Genomic DNA, 23,203 nt, shown 5'->3' on the forward strand with positions numbered 1-23,203 from the left:
TTACAAATACTTCATTTCAGAACTAGTTCTTTGTTAAACAAGTCCATGAATTTCATGGCCAGCTGTTTGTGATATTGCATCTCAGGAGAAAACATCCTAACAGATCAAAAAAGCAGCTGATAGCCTCTGAACAAGTATGATACACATTTTCTTCTCATGTAATGCTCATTTCTGAAACCCAGGATCCCAGTTGGCACAAGGGTTTGCCATTCATCTTCTTAGAATTATCTCACAAGCTCAATTCTATGCATCACAGACAAAACTTTGGTGGCAAATAGAAGTCAGCACAACAAAGGATGCAGAGGGTTTTAATATGTGAATCTTCCTTGTGTCACAACTGCAGTCCTTTAGCTCCTTGCATTGCATCTGCTTGTTGCTGGATGACAAGACACAGCCACTCTTAGTCACCTAGTTATTTCTTCCAAGTAGGAAGTTCCTTGAAATAATCAGTTTTCTAACAAATCCACATATCATTGACTGGTTCCCTTCTCAGTACAAGCTTTCTGCATTTTGTATGGGAACAATTTCTTTGGCAGAAAATTGTAATAGCTTTCAATTTCTAATCATCAGTAGTAGGTTATAAAAAGCAGAAAAAAAAAAAAAGAATAAGTGTTTTAATAACAGACAACTGCTGTTTCCTATCATCCAGCTGAAATACATAGCCCTGTAAACCCATCGTTGAGTTGAACAGAGGTCAGCTTCCTATGCAAACAGCCCCTCTGAAGGGACTGGGTGACAAACCTGACTGCATCTAAACCTGGGTTACAAAATCAGACACACAGATGCACACAGAGGAACGTTGCTGCACCACCTTGTCACCATCCACAGGATTAACACAACCATAGCTGCCTTCCCAGAGGATGGTAAAAGCCCAGACTCCCTCTCCTGTCCACTTGTAGGTGATTCTTCAGCCTGTTACCCTCTCACAGCACAGCTGACAGCTCCTCAGAATAATGGAAATTGGGCGGAATTACACTTGCAGGAAATGCTCTCTAGTACATTGCAACTATGAGTTATATGTTTGTTGTAAATTCTATATTGTAAAGTACCCGACATTTTTACTCCTCTGCCTTTGTGGGCTCGTAATGGCCCTGTTGGCTTTGTGTTAATCCCAACAGCCCAATAGCGAAGTCTTTTTACTCATGCACTCCTTACTTTTCACTTTGTACTAACAAAGAAAGGATTTTCATGTGACAGATCAAGATTCAAAGCTCTCCCAAACACCTGCCTTCCACAGTCTGCTGTGGCAAGCAGCTGCCTGCTCTGCCATGCCTCAGAGAAAATGCTGGCTGCAAAGCAACCTGCACACAGCCCCAGGTAAGCCCAGGCTGGCTTTAAAGCTAATCCTTAACCTCATCAAGAGGTAGCATGACCACGTCACAGCATACAAAGAGGGGGCAGGGGGGGCAATAAGAAAAACCATAATGACCCAGTTGGTTCTCCTGCTTCTTTCTGACTCTCTGATGAACTGAATGTTTACAACCTCACTACAAAAAGCTCCAGTAAAGGCTGTAACAGGATTGAGCAACAAAAAGAAATTAAGACACAAGGGAAGTAGATACAGGTTAGGTAATTATACTTTATTACAACTCTAATACTTTACTTGCTCCTAAAGACTCCCTTAGCTAAATTTGTCTGTTCCAAGAATTTTTTTCTGTATCAACAAATAAACACATGAAACATGTACATTTTTCTTATTATTTTATTGAAAAGATACATTTAAAAAAATACACAGACATTTTACTATTATGGATTGCAGATAAAGATGCTCTAAAAGTTAATTCTATATATATATATATATATATTTCCTTTCTTCCACCTGTTGTCCCCATTGTCACATAATGACTTCAATCTGAGTACTGCATATTGATATCACTTTTATAAAAGGGCTGGGGAGGTAGGAAGAGAGGTGAGCTATTACTGCAATATATTCAGTAAACAGATAAGACAGTCAATTATAAATATTTCATGTTCTGTACATTATTGCATTAAGGAGCCACAACATTATGCAGCATCATTATGAAGGAAACTAGTTAGAAATGGAAAAAAAGGATATTTACGTACAATTACACGGATCCATTGTTGTCTTGAACAATGCATATGAGTTGTGGTAATGTGCAATTGAAAAGCTTTTATTTTTTCCTCTTTAAACATTGCTTAGCAACATCAGCAAAGAAACAACAAAAATAATTTAAAGTAGCAAACAAGTAGTAATCTTAACTATGTATTATATGGCTTTCTAGTTTTAATCTCTCTAAATAAAGTCTGACACGAAAGAAAATATTAAAAAAAGCTTCAGCGCTGCATTACTTCCAAACAACTGCACAAAAACTAAAAATCTTAAAATCAGACGCAGTACATCTTCAGTACTACACAAGATACACCAGTACTGGGGCCTAGGACAGTACACAATCCCTGTCAACAAGAGAGCACATTGAAAAGAAAAGGACGCAGTTCATTTGGAGATGTTACCCCCAATCAAGCACTTGGCTCACTTACCTTTTTCCACACCAGATTACACCCCTGCGGTTTTCAGAGAGCTATGTACGTAGGTGTGAGCGAGGAAGACCCTAGTTTTCAAGTCTGTCAGGAAAATATGTTATGTTCCTTGTTTCCAAGGTGCGTCATACACATTGCAAAAAATAATAATAGATGCATTTATCTGTAATGATACAATTTTATGAGCAATTAAGTTTTTAGTAAATCACTCTCTATTTGGATTAAGAGGGAGAGAGAGACCAAGAAAGAGAGTTGTCTAGATTTCAAAACGCAGTACCCGTCAGCGATGCGCTTTATGGTGAAGATGGTTGAGACGTCACGCAGGGTGGCGTTTCAAAAGACCCTTTGCTCGCTATTCTTTCACCCTTCCTACTGGCCATAGCTATCTCCCTTTAACACCAGACTCAGTATGGTGCAAAAAGGATGGAGGCGGGTGTAGCACGAATGGGCCCGTGGCCAGGCCTGAGGAGGGCTGGGGGGATGGCAGGTGCCTGGAAGAGGGAGGCCGCAGGGCGGGCTGGGAGTGACAGTGCCGATGACACTGCAGCAGCCAGTGGTGAGGAGAGAAATGCAGGGGCCAGTGGCTTGATCATGTCTTTCTGGAATGCAAGCTTTGCCTAGAGTAAAGCAAACAAAAGGCAGGGTCAGTACAGTTCTCCACACGTCCATTTTCACAGGGGAAGAATGAACCCCAGCACACAGAGCCTGGTGTCGGCTGTTCAGGAGCATCAACCTCACAGCCCCTCACTGCCAAGCCAACCAAGGCAACTACCACGTACTCATGGTGCACAAATCTCTACTGTAGAGCAGTCAGGCTGGTGTTCAGAAGGAAGCATAATTTCAAGTGAGCAACAATAAATTGTATAGGTCATTTCTGTGTGAGAGATGTTTAAAAAACCAGACTTAAGACTTCAATTTAAAAAGTCAAGCTTTTCACTTGCAAAAATGAATTGTAGAAAAGTACGGTGGCCAAGGTGGGAAACTAATACTAATTCAGCTTTTTTTGTCTGCTGATGCAGAGCTGTTCTTATCTACATCCATACATATTAAAGATCGATACCATAAAAAATTTCTTATGACCCACAATAGTGGGAAATATTGCTGAATGGGGAGACTTGGAAAAAGCTTAGCTTTCAGCATTTTCACTTGCCTCTGTACAATTACAAAAACCCACTCACAGCTCAGCTTTTAAAGACTTTTCATATGTTTTTCCTCATGCACACTCACATTTGCATGTCTCCCTTTCCAGCCTATAAATTGTTTTTGCATCATAGATGGCATGCACTTTTCCCCAATGAATAAAATACAGGCTGAGTCATGAGCAAATAAACACACAGTCTGTGCTCTGTGCCACAGCCAGACTGAACTTGGGATGCATCAGACTGGCAGAACCAGCCTGGGGAATCCTTGGAAATGCAGGTGGGTGCAAGATGGGGACAGCTGGGGGCATAGAGGTGGGAGATCTGTTTTGATAGCCAGTGAAAGTCACTGCTCAAGCACACAGATACAGATAGGCAATCAATTCTCCTAAACAACTGATAACTCACTTTCAGCACCATAATACATCCGCAGAGCACTCTGTTTTGCAGCATGGAGAGAATAAGCATTAGTATTTTTATAGCTTAACATCATATGTCCTTTTCACTGACTGCATCCATCATAACTAAGGGTTATCTCTGGTGCTGAGAATGACAGAGTATATGTGTTTCAGACTTCAAGAAGTACACCAACACTGCAGAGCTGATACCTTTCCATGGGGCACACAGTTCATTCTGCATTCCACTGATTATTCCCTCCTTCCTAGCAGTAAATAATACTCCCAGTGTTGTCTGTGTGCCTCAGACAGGGCAGACAGCATACATAAGTATCTTCAAATCTGATCCCAGCACAGAATCTTCCTGCAAGGGCAGAAAGTCTGCGCTACTGTCAGGTCTGTCATGTTCCCGTCTCTGTGTGGTGGGAGTCCCCAAGGTCACAAATTCACATAGTGATGAGAAATAAAAATACTTACTGCTAAAATACTTGGGCTGCGCTGCAGTTTGTTGTAAGGACTGTATTTAGGTTTCATAGGCTTTCCTGCAACTCTGTCCTTATGCCTTCGGCTGGAAATGTGCTGAAATGAACATCCCCACATTTAATTAGCTGTTTAAACATTTCTCAGTTTTGAGTTTGAAACTGATTTATCAGCAGGGTACATCTAGCCCCCTGTTTGTAAGATAAAGTAGGTTCTTTAGAGAGAGCGAATATGAGTTTTGCTAAATTAAACAAAACAGTTTGGAGCACATCAAACAGAGCATCAGAAACTAATCAAATACAGCAAATTCTGTGATCTAAGACAGGCTCTGCAAATTATTGATATTTTGGTTAGTACTTCCTTTTTCTACTTGATAAGCTTTGAATCAGGCAGAGCTGTAATCACTCGGTCATAGGGATATTCAGAATCAGGTGAACTTCATTGTCTTTGATGCTGTCCGTTTGCATAAATAATTCAATATTAACTGAAGGAAGAACTGGTTCCTAGGGATAGTTCTACACCACGCAATTTAATACTGCCTTAGAGATAACTGAAATAACCACGGATGAAAGGACATGTCTACACTGCAAAGCAGCATCCAATTGGAAATTTCAGTCTGGCTATCAGAAACAACAAATTTGTATTGCATTGCTCTGAACCCAGGGCTAATTGGCTTGGTTGGAACAGAGCTGTGTATTCATGCAGTTGTTCTGATATTCCAGTGCTAATGATAACATCACCACACAGTTCAGGCTTATCTATGGTATTACTGTCTTACTGACTGTCCTAAGCCAACAGATTCACGTCCCATTCTCTTTCTTGGACTCAAAGATGTAAAAATAAATGAATAAATAAATTCCCAACTGATTAAAGCAGTACCATAATAAGAATTCAGGAACCCCAGCCCCGAATTTCTTCCTATTGGGAGAGCAAAGTTAACATCCTCTATTGAGCTTCAGCAAACTTTTAAACTAGATCTACTATGCTATCCAGAGCTACCAACAATTTTTCCACATCTGCTTTCTGCTTTATGACTCACAAACTCATTTTTTCTCCAGCTGAAACAGTTACGTGAGGGACTTTAAGAAATAGCTGTGGGCTCATGAAAAGCAAGTTCATTTTATGGGAAAACACAGACCTATATCCCACCTATAATATTGCAATGGAACTAAAATTTATGAAGAAGACTCGGGCACATGCAAGCTACCTGTTTAAGCTGAATTTCTGAGTTAACGTGGACATCGCAGATTTCACAATGAAATGTCTTGTTCTGCAGTCCTGAGCCTTTACTGCCATTCTGCACCTTCAGCCGTGAGCCAGGTCTAGGGTAAGACTTGATGGGACCAGCGCCATTCCGAGCCTCGACCATCGTCTTGTGTTTTGAGCCTAGTGGGCAAGCAGATATAGGTAAGTTAGATCAGCATCACATAACAGTGTCTATTAGCCATGGCACTTCTTGCCCCACATTTATCTTCAAGACAGAATACTCAAAACCACCACAGATTAGTATAATAATGGTGTTACTCTTGGTCAGCATAGCTCCCACTTCATCAATCCAAACGGAAACCCAGCAACAAAAGAACGGTTTATACAGAAAGGGAGCTGCACCACTGAGCCTCTGTTTGAGGTCAGTGTGCAGCCACGCAGCCCACGTGTTTGTGCTTATTCTAACAGAACCCAGGAGCTAATGGAGCACAGCAGGAAAAGGGCATGATCCAGGAGTGATCACTCAAAAACTGCCTTGAAACAAGAATCCATGACTAAGCCAGCAGCCACATTACTGCTTATGCATTCAAGAAAAGACACTGTACAAAGCCTTGTCTTTGTTGACTAATTTTCTCTTGACTGGGAGCTAAAATTCAATCCTTGGCTTGAACTGTGGGAATTGACAAATGGTCAACAAGAAAAAGCTGATCTTGAAAGAATTCCTCTGAATCTATGTGATTCTGGAGGTCTGGATCAGCCAGAGATTTGCAATGTAGAGGAATTCTATACCAAACAGAGACATGAGCTTTCTGGATTCATCTTTTAGGCCATCATGACAATTTCTCTAGTAGAGGCGTCTTAAAGAAAATAAATCTATACTGACTTCTGCTGTATTTAAGAGCAGCATATACTTAAAATAATTTTAATAATTAAAATAGAACAGTGACTGTAAGGTCATCCAGAAAAGCGTAAAATGAGAGTGTCTAGGCACACAGTTATTTCCACAGCTTTTCAGCAGAGGAGGTGCTGGAGATCGCAATAAGTATCCTTGGATTTGGAAGAAGTGGCTGCATTGGCCATTTCAAGAAGGGATTACAGCTGTAAAATTGGTTTAAATGGTTTGATAACAAGCTTTACATCACCAGCACATCACAGAGCAGCCAGAGTACATTAAGAGTTGTTGCTGGTGGCCTTTAAAAAGATTTATCCAAGGAATGAAGACAGCATAGTTAATACTTAACAATCCAAAGATTCCAGGATACCTATGAAATCTAAGGAATCCATCCTAAAAATAGGGAAAATATCAAATAACAAAAGTTACTGAATATAGTGCCAGGAAAAGACAGCATAGGAAGCTGAAATATGAAAGAGATATGTCGCTCACATTTTAGAAACCCTCGTGCTACAGAGGAATATGACGGAATATGATGGAATATGACTAGGTAACATGAACTGTAAGGATTTAAAAAGCTTATAGAGTACATGAAGAAGTGCTCTAAAAATGTATAGAGAGCTTTAATGAAATATCAAATACATCAAATTACCATTACCAGAAAAGTTTTTGTAACTTGGCACTGTAAGTTTTAACTAAAGATTCCAGTAAACTGAGGCTACCACAGTGCCAGAAAAATAGCTTTTTATGTTGACCTTTTCAAAAACAGCACACAACTCACACTCTGTACACACTCACCTGTATTGTGTGCTTCTAGTTGTGACAGGGAATTCACAGCTACTTTGCACAATGAACAGTAAAGTAGTTTTTTGGCTTTTTCCTCTTCTGACTCAGAGGCTGTGCTGGGAGCCCCATTAGTGCTGTTGGAGGATGCTGCAGGTGTTACAGGTGCCACTGCTGCCACTCCAGTTTTGGAAAGAAAAGCACCCACTTCTGTACTGGAATGCTGACTTGCACCATTGGATTTCACTTTTCCTTTATCTTCTAAAAGAAGGAAAATAACTACGTCAAAAATATGCTATGCAATAATTATGCAATCATGCAATAATAATCCTGTAGTTTTAGTGAACCTATCCCAACAGAGGCCTAATTTATCTAACTCTAGACAGGCCAGCAGCATCCTTGAAACCTTGTTAAAAGTCAACCACAGAATGTATGTCATTTGATGGAAGGGCTGACTTTCTTGATTTTAAGGCTACCAGTGAATATAGTGACTTAAGCAAATTCACAGCAGCTGCTGTTGTGCTCCAAGTTTGGCCAGCTGCAAACAACCCGAGGAATCTCCAAGGCAGCCTGGGTTAAAGGCTGGAGAGTACACAAAAACATGCAAGGCTTTGTAATAGAGATTGCAAAAATGCTCCTGAAAAGCAATATATTGCCTTTGGAATAGCTCAAATTTCTCAAAGTCACTGGAGGGCACTGAAAGACTCCAGCTCTGTCTTGACGTGTGATATCCCTCCTCTGAGCTAGAGGAGTTCAGTATGGTACAACACTATACACAGCTGTTAATATTTTCAGATTTTTCAAACAATTCCCCATACGTCCAGAGATATGATAGCTCCAATGTGCATTCATCGTATTCCTGTATCACTTCACAACCATGAATCAATAACTCATGTTCCTGTGAGACAGGTAGGCAAGTATTACTTCATTCTGCCGATGGTGATTGCAAGACAGAGAGATTAAATGTCTCAACTGTGCCTGAAGAGGCACTTTGTGCCAGAGCCAATATTCAAATGATCCTTGCCTATGTGATGTCTTACAAGAGCTCATTGAACTCTATTCAGCTGAAGTCCTTGTGACCACGGGCTGTACCTGTATAAGCTCACTAATAATGAACAGGAAATGGAAGTGGGAAAAAACAACACCTCTGGTATGGGCAGTACTGACAAAATGGACTCATGAAATGACTGTCTTAGGCTGCAACCTGTTGTAGTCTGAGCAAACTGCTACATCAGCAGAACAAAAGATCACAAATTTCCAACTTTAGTAAATAACACTGGCACCGGATGACCTGAATTTTTAAGATTTTTTTTTTATAGTATGTGGAAGGGTACTAGAGATCTAATTTTGCTAGAGACCAACCAAGATCAGCCCTGACATCTCAGTGTATCTGAGATTAATGCAGTACCAAGAGCCAGCTCTACATTTAGGATTACTCATAGCTTGATCACTTGCAGCAGAAGTAAAAAGTAGGCACAATTAAAAATGGATGGGGCAAAGCATAGAAAGTGATGATGCAGATGAGCATCTTCCCAAAATTAAGATTTCCTGTTCCATTGGAACAAATTAGAAACTCATATAGCTCCACTTCCATTGTCTTTTTTTTTCTTACTCATTGCTTATATTTATATCTATAAATACCTAATCTCTTGTGAGAAACACCACAAACTTGACATTACTATCACTTCTGCAAGTCCATATGATGATTGTTTCCTCTACTTCAGAGAAAAAAAAATCTGGAAAGGGATGAGAAGAGCAGTCCTTACTCATTTACCCACAGCAATTAATATTTAAATAGTTTTGGTGAGCTGAAGTAATGTCCTTAATCTGTCTTTATGACCACTGCTAGACTCTGCCTTGACTTACACCACATTTTCTTCTCATTAAGCCATGACACTTTCAGCATCCTTCAGATTCAAAAGAATACTTTTACGTATTCAGTATCTGCAACAGGAACCAACTTTTATAAGGGAAGTACAACACCTACATAACAGCAAACTATTAAAAACTACTCTGATCCTACATGAAACCTAAAGCACAGTTTTAGAAGTGTTGAACCAATTTAAAAAACAGACATTATTTTGCACACTCCGTCACTGTAAAATATGGGCCCTTGCAATTTATGCATACAGACACTGGACTCAGTAAGTAACATCACTCCAAGCATCTGGCCAAGACTGTGCAACCAAGACTTCTGAAAAAAAAAAATATCCCTGCAACAAACACTTGAAAGTGCATAACAACTATGAACAGGCATTTTGATACTCAAGCCCACAGATTTTGGCAGTTTTCCCAGAACTGCATTGAAGTGCATCAATTTTAAATTGTTAAAAACTGGGAAAAAGGAAATTCTAATAACAGGATTGAATATATTTTTAAGTAGCTATAAAAATACTTTGAAATTACACAGTATGAACTATATAAGACATACAAAATGATCAAGTATGAAGTCTACTATTAGTAGATTGAACTTATGATAAAGAGATTCTGGAAGTATTGTGATTGATAAAGTATGACAGAAGAAAGTGATGTTAAATCACCACTCATAGACTATTTAGTTTTAACATCACTATACTAATCAGTTACATCTGCAAAACCCTCAAACATAGTGTGACCTGAGAGTAATAAAACAGAATTTTGATAAACCACATCCACTGACATTCTAAATTAAACAATTTCAGTATGGAAAGTTCCCAATCATGGGAATTATCTACTACGGAAACATACTGAACTGCTACCATTTGTGAGCTCACATTACAGAAAAACAGACTTCTTGTTCTACACAATACTCTGCCAGACTGCAAGTGGCATCACATCCAGAGGTGTGGGGGCCTGATTCCAGCAAAGGAAGGTCCTTAGTATTTTGCCTTTCAGGTCATAAAAGAGTAAGACAGGATTTGGAATAAGAGAATATAGCTCTGGATTTTGCCACCAGGCACCTGTGGAGATCAATCCTAAACAGTGAGGATAAGACCAAGTTCACAGAGGCCACTCATCACTGTCAGTGACAGCTTCCCATTGCCAAAGCTGACAGCTGATTGAAATATTCCCAAGATTTACAGTGTTTTCACTCTCGATAAAACGGAACAATTCTAGAGTATATAATGCATAATCTCCTGTCAAGAAAAATTCTGGAGAAGTGGAGGGGAATTACTAGCGTCCACCTATGCAAAATGCTGTCAGCATCTCAGCTTTGGAAAAGAACCACAGCTCCTGTAATAGCATCACTGGGAGAGCTTCCTGACACCATCAGCTCCTCATCCATGTGACTATACCTGTACATGCAGAGACACATGCTCCTTTATGAATTGATGTGTCCTTCCACCGTTCTGAGTGCTTAATGCAGAATATCTTCAAAAATCATAACAGTGATGTTATTAGGCAGTTTTACTCCTATAGAAGGTACACTGAGAAGTGCATATTTATCTCCACGCTGCGATCAGAATTGTTTCTTTTTTCTGCTTTCTAAATCAGAAAATTGCACTTCCCCAGATGGGCTTTGGATAATAGCTTACTGTTTTCAGTCTACAGAATTCAAAACACCATTACCTACGATTTTGTTTGGGACAGAAAAGCCTACCAAGTATTCAAATGTGTAAAGCACAGGAAATGCAGATCAGATGTAAATACAAAGCAGGAAGAAGTCCATTCTTATTGTACTTATATTAAATTACATCTTCAAGCAGAAATCAGAGGAAAGACAGTTTATGCCTGCACACATACACATGCTTCCAGACTGTGCTCACTGTACAAAATACATGGGGCTGGTTCAACATGACTGTAGAATCAGAGTATTTTTGCTACTTCTGAAGGCCAGTATTAGTGAGCAAGGGCCCAAACTTGCACCAATTTCCACCTGGGCCAACCCCACTGAGCTCAGCAGAGCTGGGCAGAGGCCAAACCAGCACATAAGTGGGCGCATCCTGCCCAACAAACATGCAAGGGGCTATTGAACGTCTAACCCGTGCTGCTGCACTGTATTGGACTATGCTTGTTTTCCACACAGAAGGATCATATTTCATCTGTGCTAAATGCCTCTCTTTAAATTAAGTCTCCCTTTTCCTCAGGACTCAAGAGAAGTAAATCAGTGATTCATTTTGAGCTCTTACTGAAGCCTGCATTTATTTTGAAAGAGAGCCTAAGGAAAAAGTAAAGCAGCTAATTGAGTATTGCTTTGGGCTCAATAATATCAATGCTCTTGTTGCCTACTTACATTGTTTCAATTCCACTTTGAAGTTGTTTTCATGTATTTGTGGTTGTTCGCCTCGCATCTGCATCAGCATCACGCTAGAATTCAAGGCTTATTTATCTCATTAGCAGCGCCTCATTTCAGCTTTTTGCATCCAAGTCAGACAATCGCATAGGATAACATCTGACAGGCTCACACCTTACAGGCTCCAGGTCCCTCCCAGTTCATGACCAGCCCAAGTGATGCACCCTCCTCCTTTGTAGATCGTGCTGCTCTCCCTGCTGTTGCTATTGCATAGTTTATGACCCAGGTGTTAAAGCTGAAATCCTGCTCCAGCTAAGTGTGTGAAGGGGTAAAACCACTGCCATACACCTTTCTTCCCTGTGATACAGCCTGCTTTACCTTTGTGCAGCAGTTTCCTCTCCTGGTTCCAGGCAACAGTGTGTGAATGGTCTGCCCCACACAGAGATCAACCATTGATGAATGCCACGCATTTTCCTTTCAACATTTAGCAGCTTGATTTACAAGGTATTTTTAAAGAGAGTTCATTGTGTTCATTGTTCATGCCAAGAGTTTATAATACTATAACATATGTATTTGTACAGTATCAATTTGTATCTTAAAACCATCTCTTGTCATACTAAAATGTGCCAGTAGATCTTGCTTTTTACTCTTCAGAAACCATTCTTGTATAAGAGTGATGATTCATTCAGAGAAGTTCCAATTTGGACTTTGTAATGAAAATGAAGGTGTTCTTAAAAATGAAAAAGTAACTAAAACTTCAGATTTTAAATTCAGATTTGTAACAAAAATTGAGAGAGCAAAATTCTATATTCCGTGTATAAACTAAGAAATTCAAATAGCTTTTCTGTAGTATACAGGTTTTCTGCATCACTATTTGTAATTGCTACTTACATCCTACAACATGCTCACCTGCATGGTTTTTATTACTGAAGATACACAAAATGTATATTTCCAATAAACTTCTGTTTGACAACAGCTTAAGTAGCAAGTTGTGCATGAAGAAAATAAAGTACAACTTGATCACTTTATGGTTGCCAATGTCATGCTACCAGACAGGAGATGATGCATAGTCAGTTGCAATACCTTTGGTGCTATCAGGCATGTTTGCGGTGCTTTGCATCTCTACCAAAAGAACAACTGTTAAAAACGCAGGCAGTTTGATGAGTCTAACACCTTAAATTAATTTCTGACTACATCATTTGTTACGGTACCTAAAACCAAAAGTAATTTTTTGAGAGGATGTGTCTGTGTTTTATTTATGGGTTTCACAGCACTGATCCTTAGTAGCTTTATGCTGTCACTAGAAGTGTGGCACAAATATTGTCTTATAACAGCCCTGAGTTCACTTGTGCTATTTTTCTGGGCACTGCTACTGGTCCAAAGTGCTGATTTCTGAGACTAATTAGGACTCTGAGGTAAAGCAGGCATATCTCCCAAGCCAGCGGAGCTGTATGGAGGGAAACCAATTCTCGAGTTCTGCCTGTAATGTCAATATCTCCGAATATGACAGAGTATTGGGCTGCATTAAACAACCTATGAAGCATTCAGTGATTGCAAAATGGGAAGAGGAAATCAATCATATTGTCAAGCTTGTATAAACATTCTCTCCCTGATCAAGTGTGTACCAAAGGTAAAATCAGTTACATTAATTACAGCCATATATAATACAAGGAATTCTGTTGAAAAGCTCATCACTGTAGTTAAATTGGCATCCATAAAGGCAAAGTAAAAATGTATCAATTTAAAAATAAAATTATAACTCAGTTAAAACTTAGTATTTTGGATGTTTGGCACGTATGATAGAAAAAAATAAGAAGTGACACTTAGTTTCTTCCTAGACTGTATTAAATAAAGCCATTGGTAATGCTGAAAAGAGTTGATATTACTGGACCCATTATTTGACCCTGCTGTTCTAAGCTTTCTGCACACACAACAATAAGACAGTCCCCAGACCAAATGATTTGCATCTTAAGGGCAGAGATCACAGCTAAAGACAGACAGATACAAGTGAAAGAGCAACAGGTCATCAACAGAGGTATCACTGTGTGGCAGCCTAACTTCACACAAGCTTTCTTCTGCTTTTCTGTCCATCACAGACACATACATATATATATATTTATATACATATATTCAATGTACACACACACACACACACATATATATGTATATATAAATCAGAGGTAACTATAGCAAAAATAAGTTTGGCAGCTGCTGGTAGGATGATTTTCACATACAGAAGGACCAGAAAAGGTGCAAAGCTGCTTGCAGCAGCTAAGGGGTGGTAGGTAAAAGTCAGCATCTTGAAAGCACACTACAGCAAGAACCCAGTCTTACGTAGAACTCTAAAAGTGAAGGACATAAAGAGATTGGAGAGAGAAAATCAGTAGTTTTAGCTTGGGGAGAAAAAAAGTGAAATAACACAGAAGATTTACTGCTTTCTTCCCTTTGGAGAATCCCTGAAGCACTGGTTCTCAGCATACTCGACTTTAACTCAGTTGCATTTGTTAAAGACACAGAAAATGACACCGTTGTGAAAATGGAAAATCATGAAAAATATTAGCAAGAAGCAGTTAAAGGAAGAAAGGACTGGACACTAGAAACTGTACCACAGAAATACTGCAACAAAATTCAAAGCCACCCTGAAGGTGGGAAAAGCTTATTTATTCATGTTGTACACAAAGGATAAACAAACTCTAGGATTCACCCTGGGATATAGGTTTGTGCAAAGGAAGACGATCCATATGTCAACACACTAGAAACAATAGTTGCTGTAGTCCTGTTTGACTTGAAATAAGACACAGAGGGAGAAGAAGATCAATGACAGAATTAATAGAAGGACAAGAAGAGCCTTCCTCAGTACAGAAAAACTCTACTGAATGGAAAGGCAGATAATAGCTCCAGTGAAAAAAGCAAGGATCAAACCATTGTTCTTCACAGAAGGTCTTATCATCTGCTGGCTCACACTGTTATAAAGGAATAAAGCATGCGTTTAAACAATTAATTATCCTTTTTATGAGGAAAAATATGAGCACTATGAGTAATATATGCCATGAAAGCAATAGCAGGAAAGCAATTAAGTCACTAGAGGTCATAACCTTCACAGCATTTGCAGGCATTTTGTCCTGCACCTCACCACTCATTGCTCAAAAAACCCAAACCAAAACAAACCAAAAAACAAAAAACAAACCCACAACAAAGAGCATTAGATTATTTCTTGCCTCTCATTAAGAGAGTTAGCTAACTTTGACAAAGGATTTTGAAATCTTTCTGTTTTATCTCCACATTTGCTGAATAATGAGACTTCAATGGCTGCCAGAGAAAATATCTACTATTTCACCAGTTGTGCAGTCTACTGAGAAATGAGGCAGAAAAACCCGTAGGGCTCTGTTCTAGAAAAATTCCACTGCAAACCTACATGCAAATCAGATGGCACAATGAATTTGTTAACTCACTGATTACCTTTAGTTCTCGTAAAATGTTCTTCCTTGTACCTGAGGCCCATCTGAAAAATGACTAGGTTTCACATAACGAAAGGTTGTTATATGAAATAAATCTGTTTGACACATTCTAAAGAAAACCAATTTTGTTTCTATACAAAGATGAGAAACAAATGGAAGCTATAAATATAAAGCTTTTCATTTCAGGCACAAATGTGCACTGAAATAAGCTACAACATATTTTGTCGAGATACTGAAGCTACATCAGGAGATGTCTGGTGTCTCTGCAATATTGAGCTAGGTCTGTAACTAGACTGATTATTTGATTAACTGCATCACTACTCTCCAACTGGCTGAGCTGAAGTATCATTTTCATTTCAGAAGTGTTGCTTGCTTGGCTATGATACAACAGTGATGTTGATACTTAATTTCTTGGATATTTTGTTTCTGAATTGGCCTAGTAAAGACACTTACAAAGGAACTTGTCCCTTTTTAAGGTAACAGAAATATTTGCAACTAATTGGATTAAAAATGCAACATTATCAAGTTTTGGTTTTGAAATTTGAGATGGGCATAATTCTTATGGAAAGAGTCTGAGAATAAGAAAATATTCAAAAGCCCATGTGTGTTTGAAAGTGCAAAATCTTGCATTGTAAAATTTGTTTCTATCCATATATCTTCTTGAACAGGGGTAAGCCAGTGTTTCAACTGCTGGGTGCCTTTGAAATGATCCTACTGTATCACCTACAGTTTTTTGTCAATTCTTAGCATATTTGTGGCTATTTTTCCAGGTATGCTGGTACATACATAAAAAAAAACATAAATCAAAGTAACTATGTAAAAGTTACATCTCAACAAGGACAGCTCACTTTACAAAAATCCCTCTGTTCAGGAAGTATCCTTAAAGTGAGAACGTCTTGCAGCTTTGCATTCCTGGGTAATGTCGCTCTTTGCCAAGCCAAATTTATTTCAAAATTATTTTAAGCTTTCATCTTTTCTAAGCCATGCCAGTTTGTATTGGCTGGGATGGAAAAATTTAAAACCAACTTGGAAAAGTTTTACACAGTTTGGGCAAAGTTGGAAATATAGTATATGATCTGTTATTACAAAATGTTACTCTTGTCCATGCTACAATAAATCTTCTAGCTGATAGAATGTACCTTTCTCTGACATCAGACATCTACTGTTCAGTAAATATTTTATATTCCCATTACAAACCAACACATTTGTTTTACTGGTACAGGAATGTAAGCTTTTCCACAGTCTTTTAACAGTATAAGCATGTTTAGAAAAATAATACTCAAGGATTATAACAAACTTCGCATATTCTACCTAGGTATCCCTCACATCCTAAAAATGCTTAGGATCATTTCTTTAACTATAAAATTAATGTTATGTTCTCTACCTGTGAACTGAAAATATATTACTAGAAATACATTTCACATGCATTTTGTGCTTAAATACTCTTGAAATTCTACCCATAGCTGCTAAAGTGCTTTGAAATTCAATATAAAATTTATGGGTGTCTAAATAAATGAATCAAGAAGAGCTGACACTCTACATCCAAGTGCTTTCTCACGGGCCTGTGTCTGAACAACTGATTCAGTACTTGTCCAGACAGAACTGCCACTGAAGCCAACTATGAAACACTCATGCTCATTTTAGTTAAATTACATTTATAATTGTGCATTCTCACTGATTTCAGTGGCAGGTCTGCCTGAGGACTGCAAGTATTCAGTCATGCTTTCAAGATTTATCCAATAAATTATATATATAATTTGCTTAACAGACACAGAAGTATTTTCACTCTCCTTGAAAATAAGGAATAAGGAAATAAAACACAACCTATTGACTACGTAGGCATTTTTATGCTGCAGGAAGTGTAGCGTCTTTCTCACACCAATTCAGTAATGCAGTGGCTGTATAATTTCAGCCAGAAGTGTAATATGGAGGATTTTCAAAAGACCTATTTTACTGTCTTATGTGTCAGCCACAGGCATCTTTGCTTTGGTTTTGATTCTGAATTTCTGAACAAGCATTTGGACATTATTTTCTAAATGCTGCTAACACGTTACAAAAATGAAGATAAATATAAGTAAAAATGTTTACCAAAAAAAAAAATCTAGATGTGTGAAAATTGCTACTAGAGTACACTTAGAAATCTTTTCCTTTAACTATTTAAGAATAGTTAGTGAGAAATACAGAAAAAAGCCACTGATGAGACTGTTTCCTCACTTATGTTTATGTACATGTTTTCCAGAAAAAACTGGTTCTGAAATAGAACATTTATCTGGTTTAGATGCTAAACCAAAATATCCTGAAGTGACAGCCTTGAGTCCAACATATTAGTTTATATTTGGAAACTAAAGTCACTGAAAGACCTTCCATTCTCAGATTTTAGAGACAACAAAACCTCTTACTCTGACAAACCAGACCCAGATAAAATCCACTCCTAACTGCATGAGTAATCACCAGCATTCTACTATTTATTCCCTGATTATGTGAGGAAGCTCCGTGTCTGGCATCAGAAGCATGGCCTTAATTCTTCAGCAATATATTTCTTTAATAAGGAAATATTAAGTACAAATAAAGCTACTCCCTCCCAGGTGTGTTAAAAAAACAAACAAACAAACAAAAAAACAACCAAAAAACCAAAAACCAACAAAAAAACAAAAAAAAAACAAAAAACAAAAAACAAAAAAACAAAAAAACACAACCAGGAGCTGTCTTTATTTGGAGTTTTCCTTCCTAACAAATTTAAAGGCCTAATTTCAGTCCATCTCTGATTAAGAGAACTTCCCCTGATTTGAATTCCTTCGTCATCCAAGAACAAACCTTGTGCTTGGTTCAAAAATGAAATGTTTCCTAAGCAAACAGTAGTCACTTACCAACAGAACAACGGTTTCTTGAGGAAACCGAAATGGATGTATCATTTCTTTCTTTGGGAAATTTTACAAAATCCCAATCTATAACTCTCATCTTTACAGATACCACAGGAACATCATTCTTCCTAGCAGAACACAGCAAAGGAGATGAGTGACATTGGTGTTTCAGTCCTACACCTGCTTTTTACTAACTGCTACTTTTTAGTCTCACTTTTCTCCTTCTTCCACTTTCTCACCTGATCACTCAAGATGTCTTGTAATATGTTGCAAAAACAACCATTACAAAGAATGATGTCACACAAAATAGTTGAGGTCATTGTGCCATCTCTATGGCATTATGTTCTCTGTGGAAATATACAAATTTGTTCTATCATAAGCTAGTAAGTTGTGACATTCTATATTCATTTATCATTGCATTACCATTCAAAATAATCTTTGGATATTCATCAGGCATCATTAACAGAAACAAACAAGAAAAACAGATGTCTGATGTAAGAAGAAAAGAGCTGCTGAGGGATTCAATATATATAAATGAATTCCTTAAGTGACTGTAGATATATTACTAAAAAAACAGTAGCCAAGAGTCTGTGCCTCAAAGTCCAGATACATTAGCAGAATCAGTCTCGTTTAGCCTAATGTCTTTTTCTCTACCCAAAGTAAGGAAAACATGTATGATTTTAAGAATGCCAATTAAGAAACTACTCAACAAAATTCCAATTTTTATAACTGGAAGAAGTAATAACAGTGCATTGCATTATTGATAAAGGTCACATGAATGTTCTAGTACACATCCAAGTACTCCAAAAAAGTCTTATTTAATCTTACAATGTATTTTTTAATGCAGAACTTCTACTTTTACATTATGGCAGGAGAAAAGGCTTACAGTTTCCACAAAGCGATCTCCAGCTTACGCATCCTGATTGATATAATGGCTGAAGAAAGAAAAAATTGACTTCTTTCAATTTGAACAGGCACTGCAACAACTCATCAGTTGTGTCAGTCACAGAGCTTATTTTTTCTATTAATGGCACCCGTAGTCATTTTCAGTTGAGGTGGGGATTTAGATCTGGGTGAGTTAACATTATGACAGGCTGAGTGAAGAAAGACCTTGAGTCCTCCAGGAGCTCTCAGGAGTTAATCAACATCAAATTGCAGAATGACTACTTAAAGCACAGAGAAGCACACAGAAAAGTTAAAAATTTGAGCATTGGCAGGAAGAACTTTAAAATAAGCAACTCAAGCAACATGACTAAGGGGGTGTCCTGATGGTGGACTTGTAAAATATGAACTAAAGCCTCCCTTGGGACATTACACCTCATTTGCAGCTGATGAATAAACAGCACTGGTAATTGGGACACTGGGGAAATCCAATCCACTGTAATATGCCTGAGTAAATGCGATTTAATATGTTGCACTCTACTATTAGGAATAAAAGGGAAAAAAAATCAGTTTTATTGTCAAAGCTCCCACAGAGAAGCCCTCAATGAATTAATAAACCTTAGACAAGCCTTCAAGGTCAACTGTTTTAATAAAGCTTGGAGCTGCCAGTCCTATCTAATATAAGCCAACTTATTACTATATGTCTACAAGACAAAGTAGCACTTCTGTTGATCAACAGATCTAGGATGTTTTCAAAACTAAAGCTAACTCACCGGGCAACTCCAGCAGGCTGAAATAACTAGGGTAATTCCTAAGAGCCCCAGCTGTATCAAGTAGCAGCATTCCAGTTACACGACATCACTGCTGTCCTCACCATACACTGCACATCAGCACAGGACCGCTCATGCTTTGTCACAACACCACGAACTTGACACTGAGCTGCTCTGAGATGCACTTACAGAACAAAGCTATAGTGAGAGAAGCCAGAATTTGAAACAGGTCCAGAATTCAGCCTGGTTGCATGCCTAATACTGCAGATATACAAGCTGAACAAAAAGGATTTTTCAAAGACCATCCAAAGGAATCAATTGTAACACAACCCAGGTAGCAGAGCCTGAAGATCTTACTTGAATGAGAACTGAACTTGAAATGTGCATCTATATCATTTCAAAAACAGCTCTCACTGACGCATGGGAAAGAGATTATATCTAGAATGGCTGAAAGACAGAAAAAGGTCTTATTTTTCTATCCTGGTTTTGACTTTTGAGAAGGTTAAAACAGTTGTATTTATTTTCTGAGTTTTATATCAAAGCAAAATGCAAAGAAAGTAATAATGCATCATCTGTCTGCTTCACTTTGAAAAATTTATTTTGATTTAGAAGTATGATCAAAGACTTTGTATTTGTTTGATAAGTAAATAGTGACATTTCAGTCCATTTATTACCATATATATTCCTGACGGACATTTCACTGTAAGCATATCTGCTCACAGCAGATGATGCTATGCTGGGATCACGGACCCCAGCTCCTGCTACATCCTCAGAGCCACATTTAAAATGTACTCAGCATATTCTAAACTCTGCTACGTATTTGTTGCTGCCTGTGCCCTTTTCTAAAGCTGTGCATTCTGGAAATACATATACATGCATATATAAATTTCATGTGTCTGAGTACAACACAGAAATACAATAAATATCTTTCAGTCTAAAGGACTTCATTAATCACTTAATGGGGTCTTCCTCATACATGCACACTTCTGTGTGAAGCCATCCTGAAATCCTGGGGTTCCACAGGGAAGAAAGGTAATCTTTGCCCAACATGAAAGAGCAGCCCCCAGTCCTATTAATGCTGCTGCCTTGTAACTATACCTTAAAGTACCAACAAAAAAGTTGGCAATGTCACAAGCAGTACAGTCCAAACCATAAACATACACACTTACCTGAGGATGCAGTAAACTCAGCATCAGTGTACTACAGCTTTGTCATTACATGGTTGCTGATGATCAATTTACAAAAGTTATTTAAATCATGTTGTGTTGTTAAGAGCAGCAGAGACCACGACTCTCATACAAATGGGCATCATACTCAGACCAGGTTCCAAAGTACACCCAGCTGAGGCAAGTTCTATCTGCAGGAAGCCACAACCTCCTCAGAACCCCTCAAAACACCTTAAATATTAATTTAACTGTTGTAGCTCTACCACCAGCCACACTTCCCACATTGAAAGGAACAGCTGATAGATTCATCACACAAACCGAGCTAATGGTGAAGTTATTTTTCTGGATCTACTACTTCTGAAAAATAGCATGACATCCAAAACAGTTGTGTCTGACCCACAAAAGATGTAGCTTTGCAGCAAATTTGACATTTCAGCTCAACATATAGCAACTGTTCTGTCTAGAGAGCTCCAGGGCAGACATCGACATGTCACTCAAAATGACAGCACATCAGAAAAGCTGTGAGTCATGCCTGTTGTGTCCTTTTATTAGCAGACATACATAACATAATAGTAAACTGAACTTGTCAATGCACTATGCTACTCCCTACCCATTCTTCATAAATACCAGCGCAAGTGCAACACGTAACAAAGGAACACAAACTTAAAACTTTCTTCCCTTCTTAGTTTCTCATCCTGTCCTTCCATACTCAAGGAAAGGACACCAAGAATGATTTTTTTTTCTTTTCTTTTTTTTTCTTTTTCTTTTTTTTTTTTTTTTAGGGATATTTCTCTGGAACCTAACAATCCTTACAGTGGTTAACCAACAGTTCCAGCAGTGATGGGATATAGTTCCTTCAAGCATTCTGCCCTTCCCCAGGCTGGAAGACAGCATTACACTGAATGGCCACTATGATTTATTTTGAATGTAGAAACACTTGCAGTTGTATAATTCAACAGATGGCAATCTGTTTGATTTCTGTCAAGTAATTAATAGCATAAAACAACATAATGTCAAAACTGGGAAAATACTGCAATATCAGGAACAGGTTTCCTTTATTGTTGGCTACATTATTTTAACTCCTCTCAAAAAGTGAACACAAAGATATGAAAGACTTCAGATACGTTCCACAGAGAAGAAAATTAAGTCAGGGACAGACCTTGCAGTCTGGCCTAAGAGACAGGTAAGACAGTGCTAGACTTACAGAAAATATTTGGAAAGGAAGACAAGGGGGTTGGTAACAAGGATGCAAATTGTGCTACTTGACACAAGTAGGGCAGCACAGTGCACAGCTATGTGCTCACAGCATATATTGCAACACGTTAATTCCTCTGAAGTTTTAATGGAAATCTTCCTAAATAGTTGCCTGAGATTTTACAGTTTATACCTGGAATAGTAAACTGTTCTAACTGAAGCTATTTTTAGTGGTACAGACAGTAAAATATTTAACAAATATTTTAAATCACTTCCCATTCGATAATGCACATTTTATTTAAAGCAGACAGTAGCTTGCTACTGTTTTACAGTAACTTGGCTTGTTTCCTTGGACATATTACTGGATTCAAGTTAACTCACTCAAATCTAAAGCGTGATTTTCTGGGTGAATCATCCCAAAATTTGGCACCCATCAGCACTGCTAAGGACCCAAAGACGGTTTTGCTGGTATGGACAAAACAAGGAAACAAATAGCCATGTTATGGAAATTTGGGTGTTTTTTCCCCCCATTTCTTTAGTTTTGATAGAGATCTACTTCTGCCAATTATTCTATGGAATCTGAGTCACGTTCAGCTCTGTCAAAGATAAATGGATAAGTGGCTATCAAAGCAGCAGCAAGCTTATCACACACAACCAGCTGATCAGACCAACAGTTGGTTAACCCACATTAGGTGTTCTTTCCTGGATGACTAGTGCAATATTTCAGACTCTCAGCCAGTTCAGGAAATTCTCTTATTTCACCTGGTAACACAACACTGACAGAGCTGAAAGTGGCTCAGACAACTGCACTGCAATTAGTGTTACTGATCTTCCTCAGATTACTGACATGAGGGGAAAAAAAAAAAAAAAAGATGTTAAAACACTAACGAGCTGTGGAAATCAGGAAATAGCTGTGTCATGAGGCTTCACTACCTTTCTGTGGGTGTGTTTCTTACAGGAGCAGTATTATTTTATTCAGAAGGGAAAATTTTTTTTAGAGAAATTTCTTGTGCCTCAGCTAAATACACACATCTCAGACTTGACACCCACCCACATCCATTACTACTGCCACATGAATAACAGTTTATATGAGTAAATTTGCTAAGAGAACATTAACTCACCAATGTCAACATTCAGATGGGAGGGGGGGAAAAAAGCCTTTATAACATCAAAACTAATCAATTCCATACAAGAAAATATAACAAACAGTTTGGAAAAGACAAGATATGGATCAGCATCATGCAATAAGAGTCTTTCATATACAC

The 23,203-nt window shown here is 38.2% G+C and overlaps 1 protein-coding gene across 12 annotated transcripts in view; it reads right to left on the bottom strand.

Annotated features, from left to right (window-relative positions):
• Window positions 1–1,686: 1,686 nt before the first annotated feature.
• ZNF385B (zinc finger protein 385B) overlaps window positions 1,687–23,203 on the bottom strand; it is a 154,647-nt gene continuing 133,130 nt past the window's right edge. For all 12 annotated transcript variants that reach the window (XM_052675540.1, XM_052675539.1, XM_052675541.1 and 9 more), the window contains 4 exons: window positions 7,410–7,655; window positions 5,721–5,899; window positions 4,511–4,612; window positions 1,687–3,116 (listed from right to left, as the gene is read on the bottom strand). In XM_052675540.1, coding sequence (XP_052531500.1) covers window positions 2,904–3,116; window positions 4,511–4,612; window positions 5,721–5,899; window positions 7,410–7,655 — 740 coding nt within the window. In that variant the 3' untranslated portion in view covers window positions 1,687–2,903. The remainder of the gene's footprint in view (window positions 3,117–4,510; window positions 4,613–5,720; window positions 5,900–7,409; window positions 7,656–23,203) is intronic.

Source organism: Tympanuchus pallidicinctus, unplaced genomic scaffold (assembly GCF_026119805.1).
Source record: "Tympanuchus pallidicinctus isolate F22 unplaced genomic scaffold, pur_lepc_1.0 scaffold15, whole genome shotgun sequence".
NCBI classification, from domain to species: domain Eukaryota; kingdom Metazoa; phylum Chordata; class Aves; order Galliformes; family Phasianidae; genus Tympanuchus; species Tympanuchus pallidicinctus.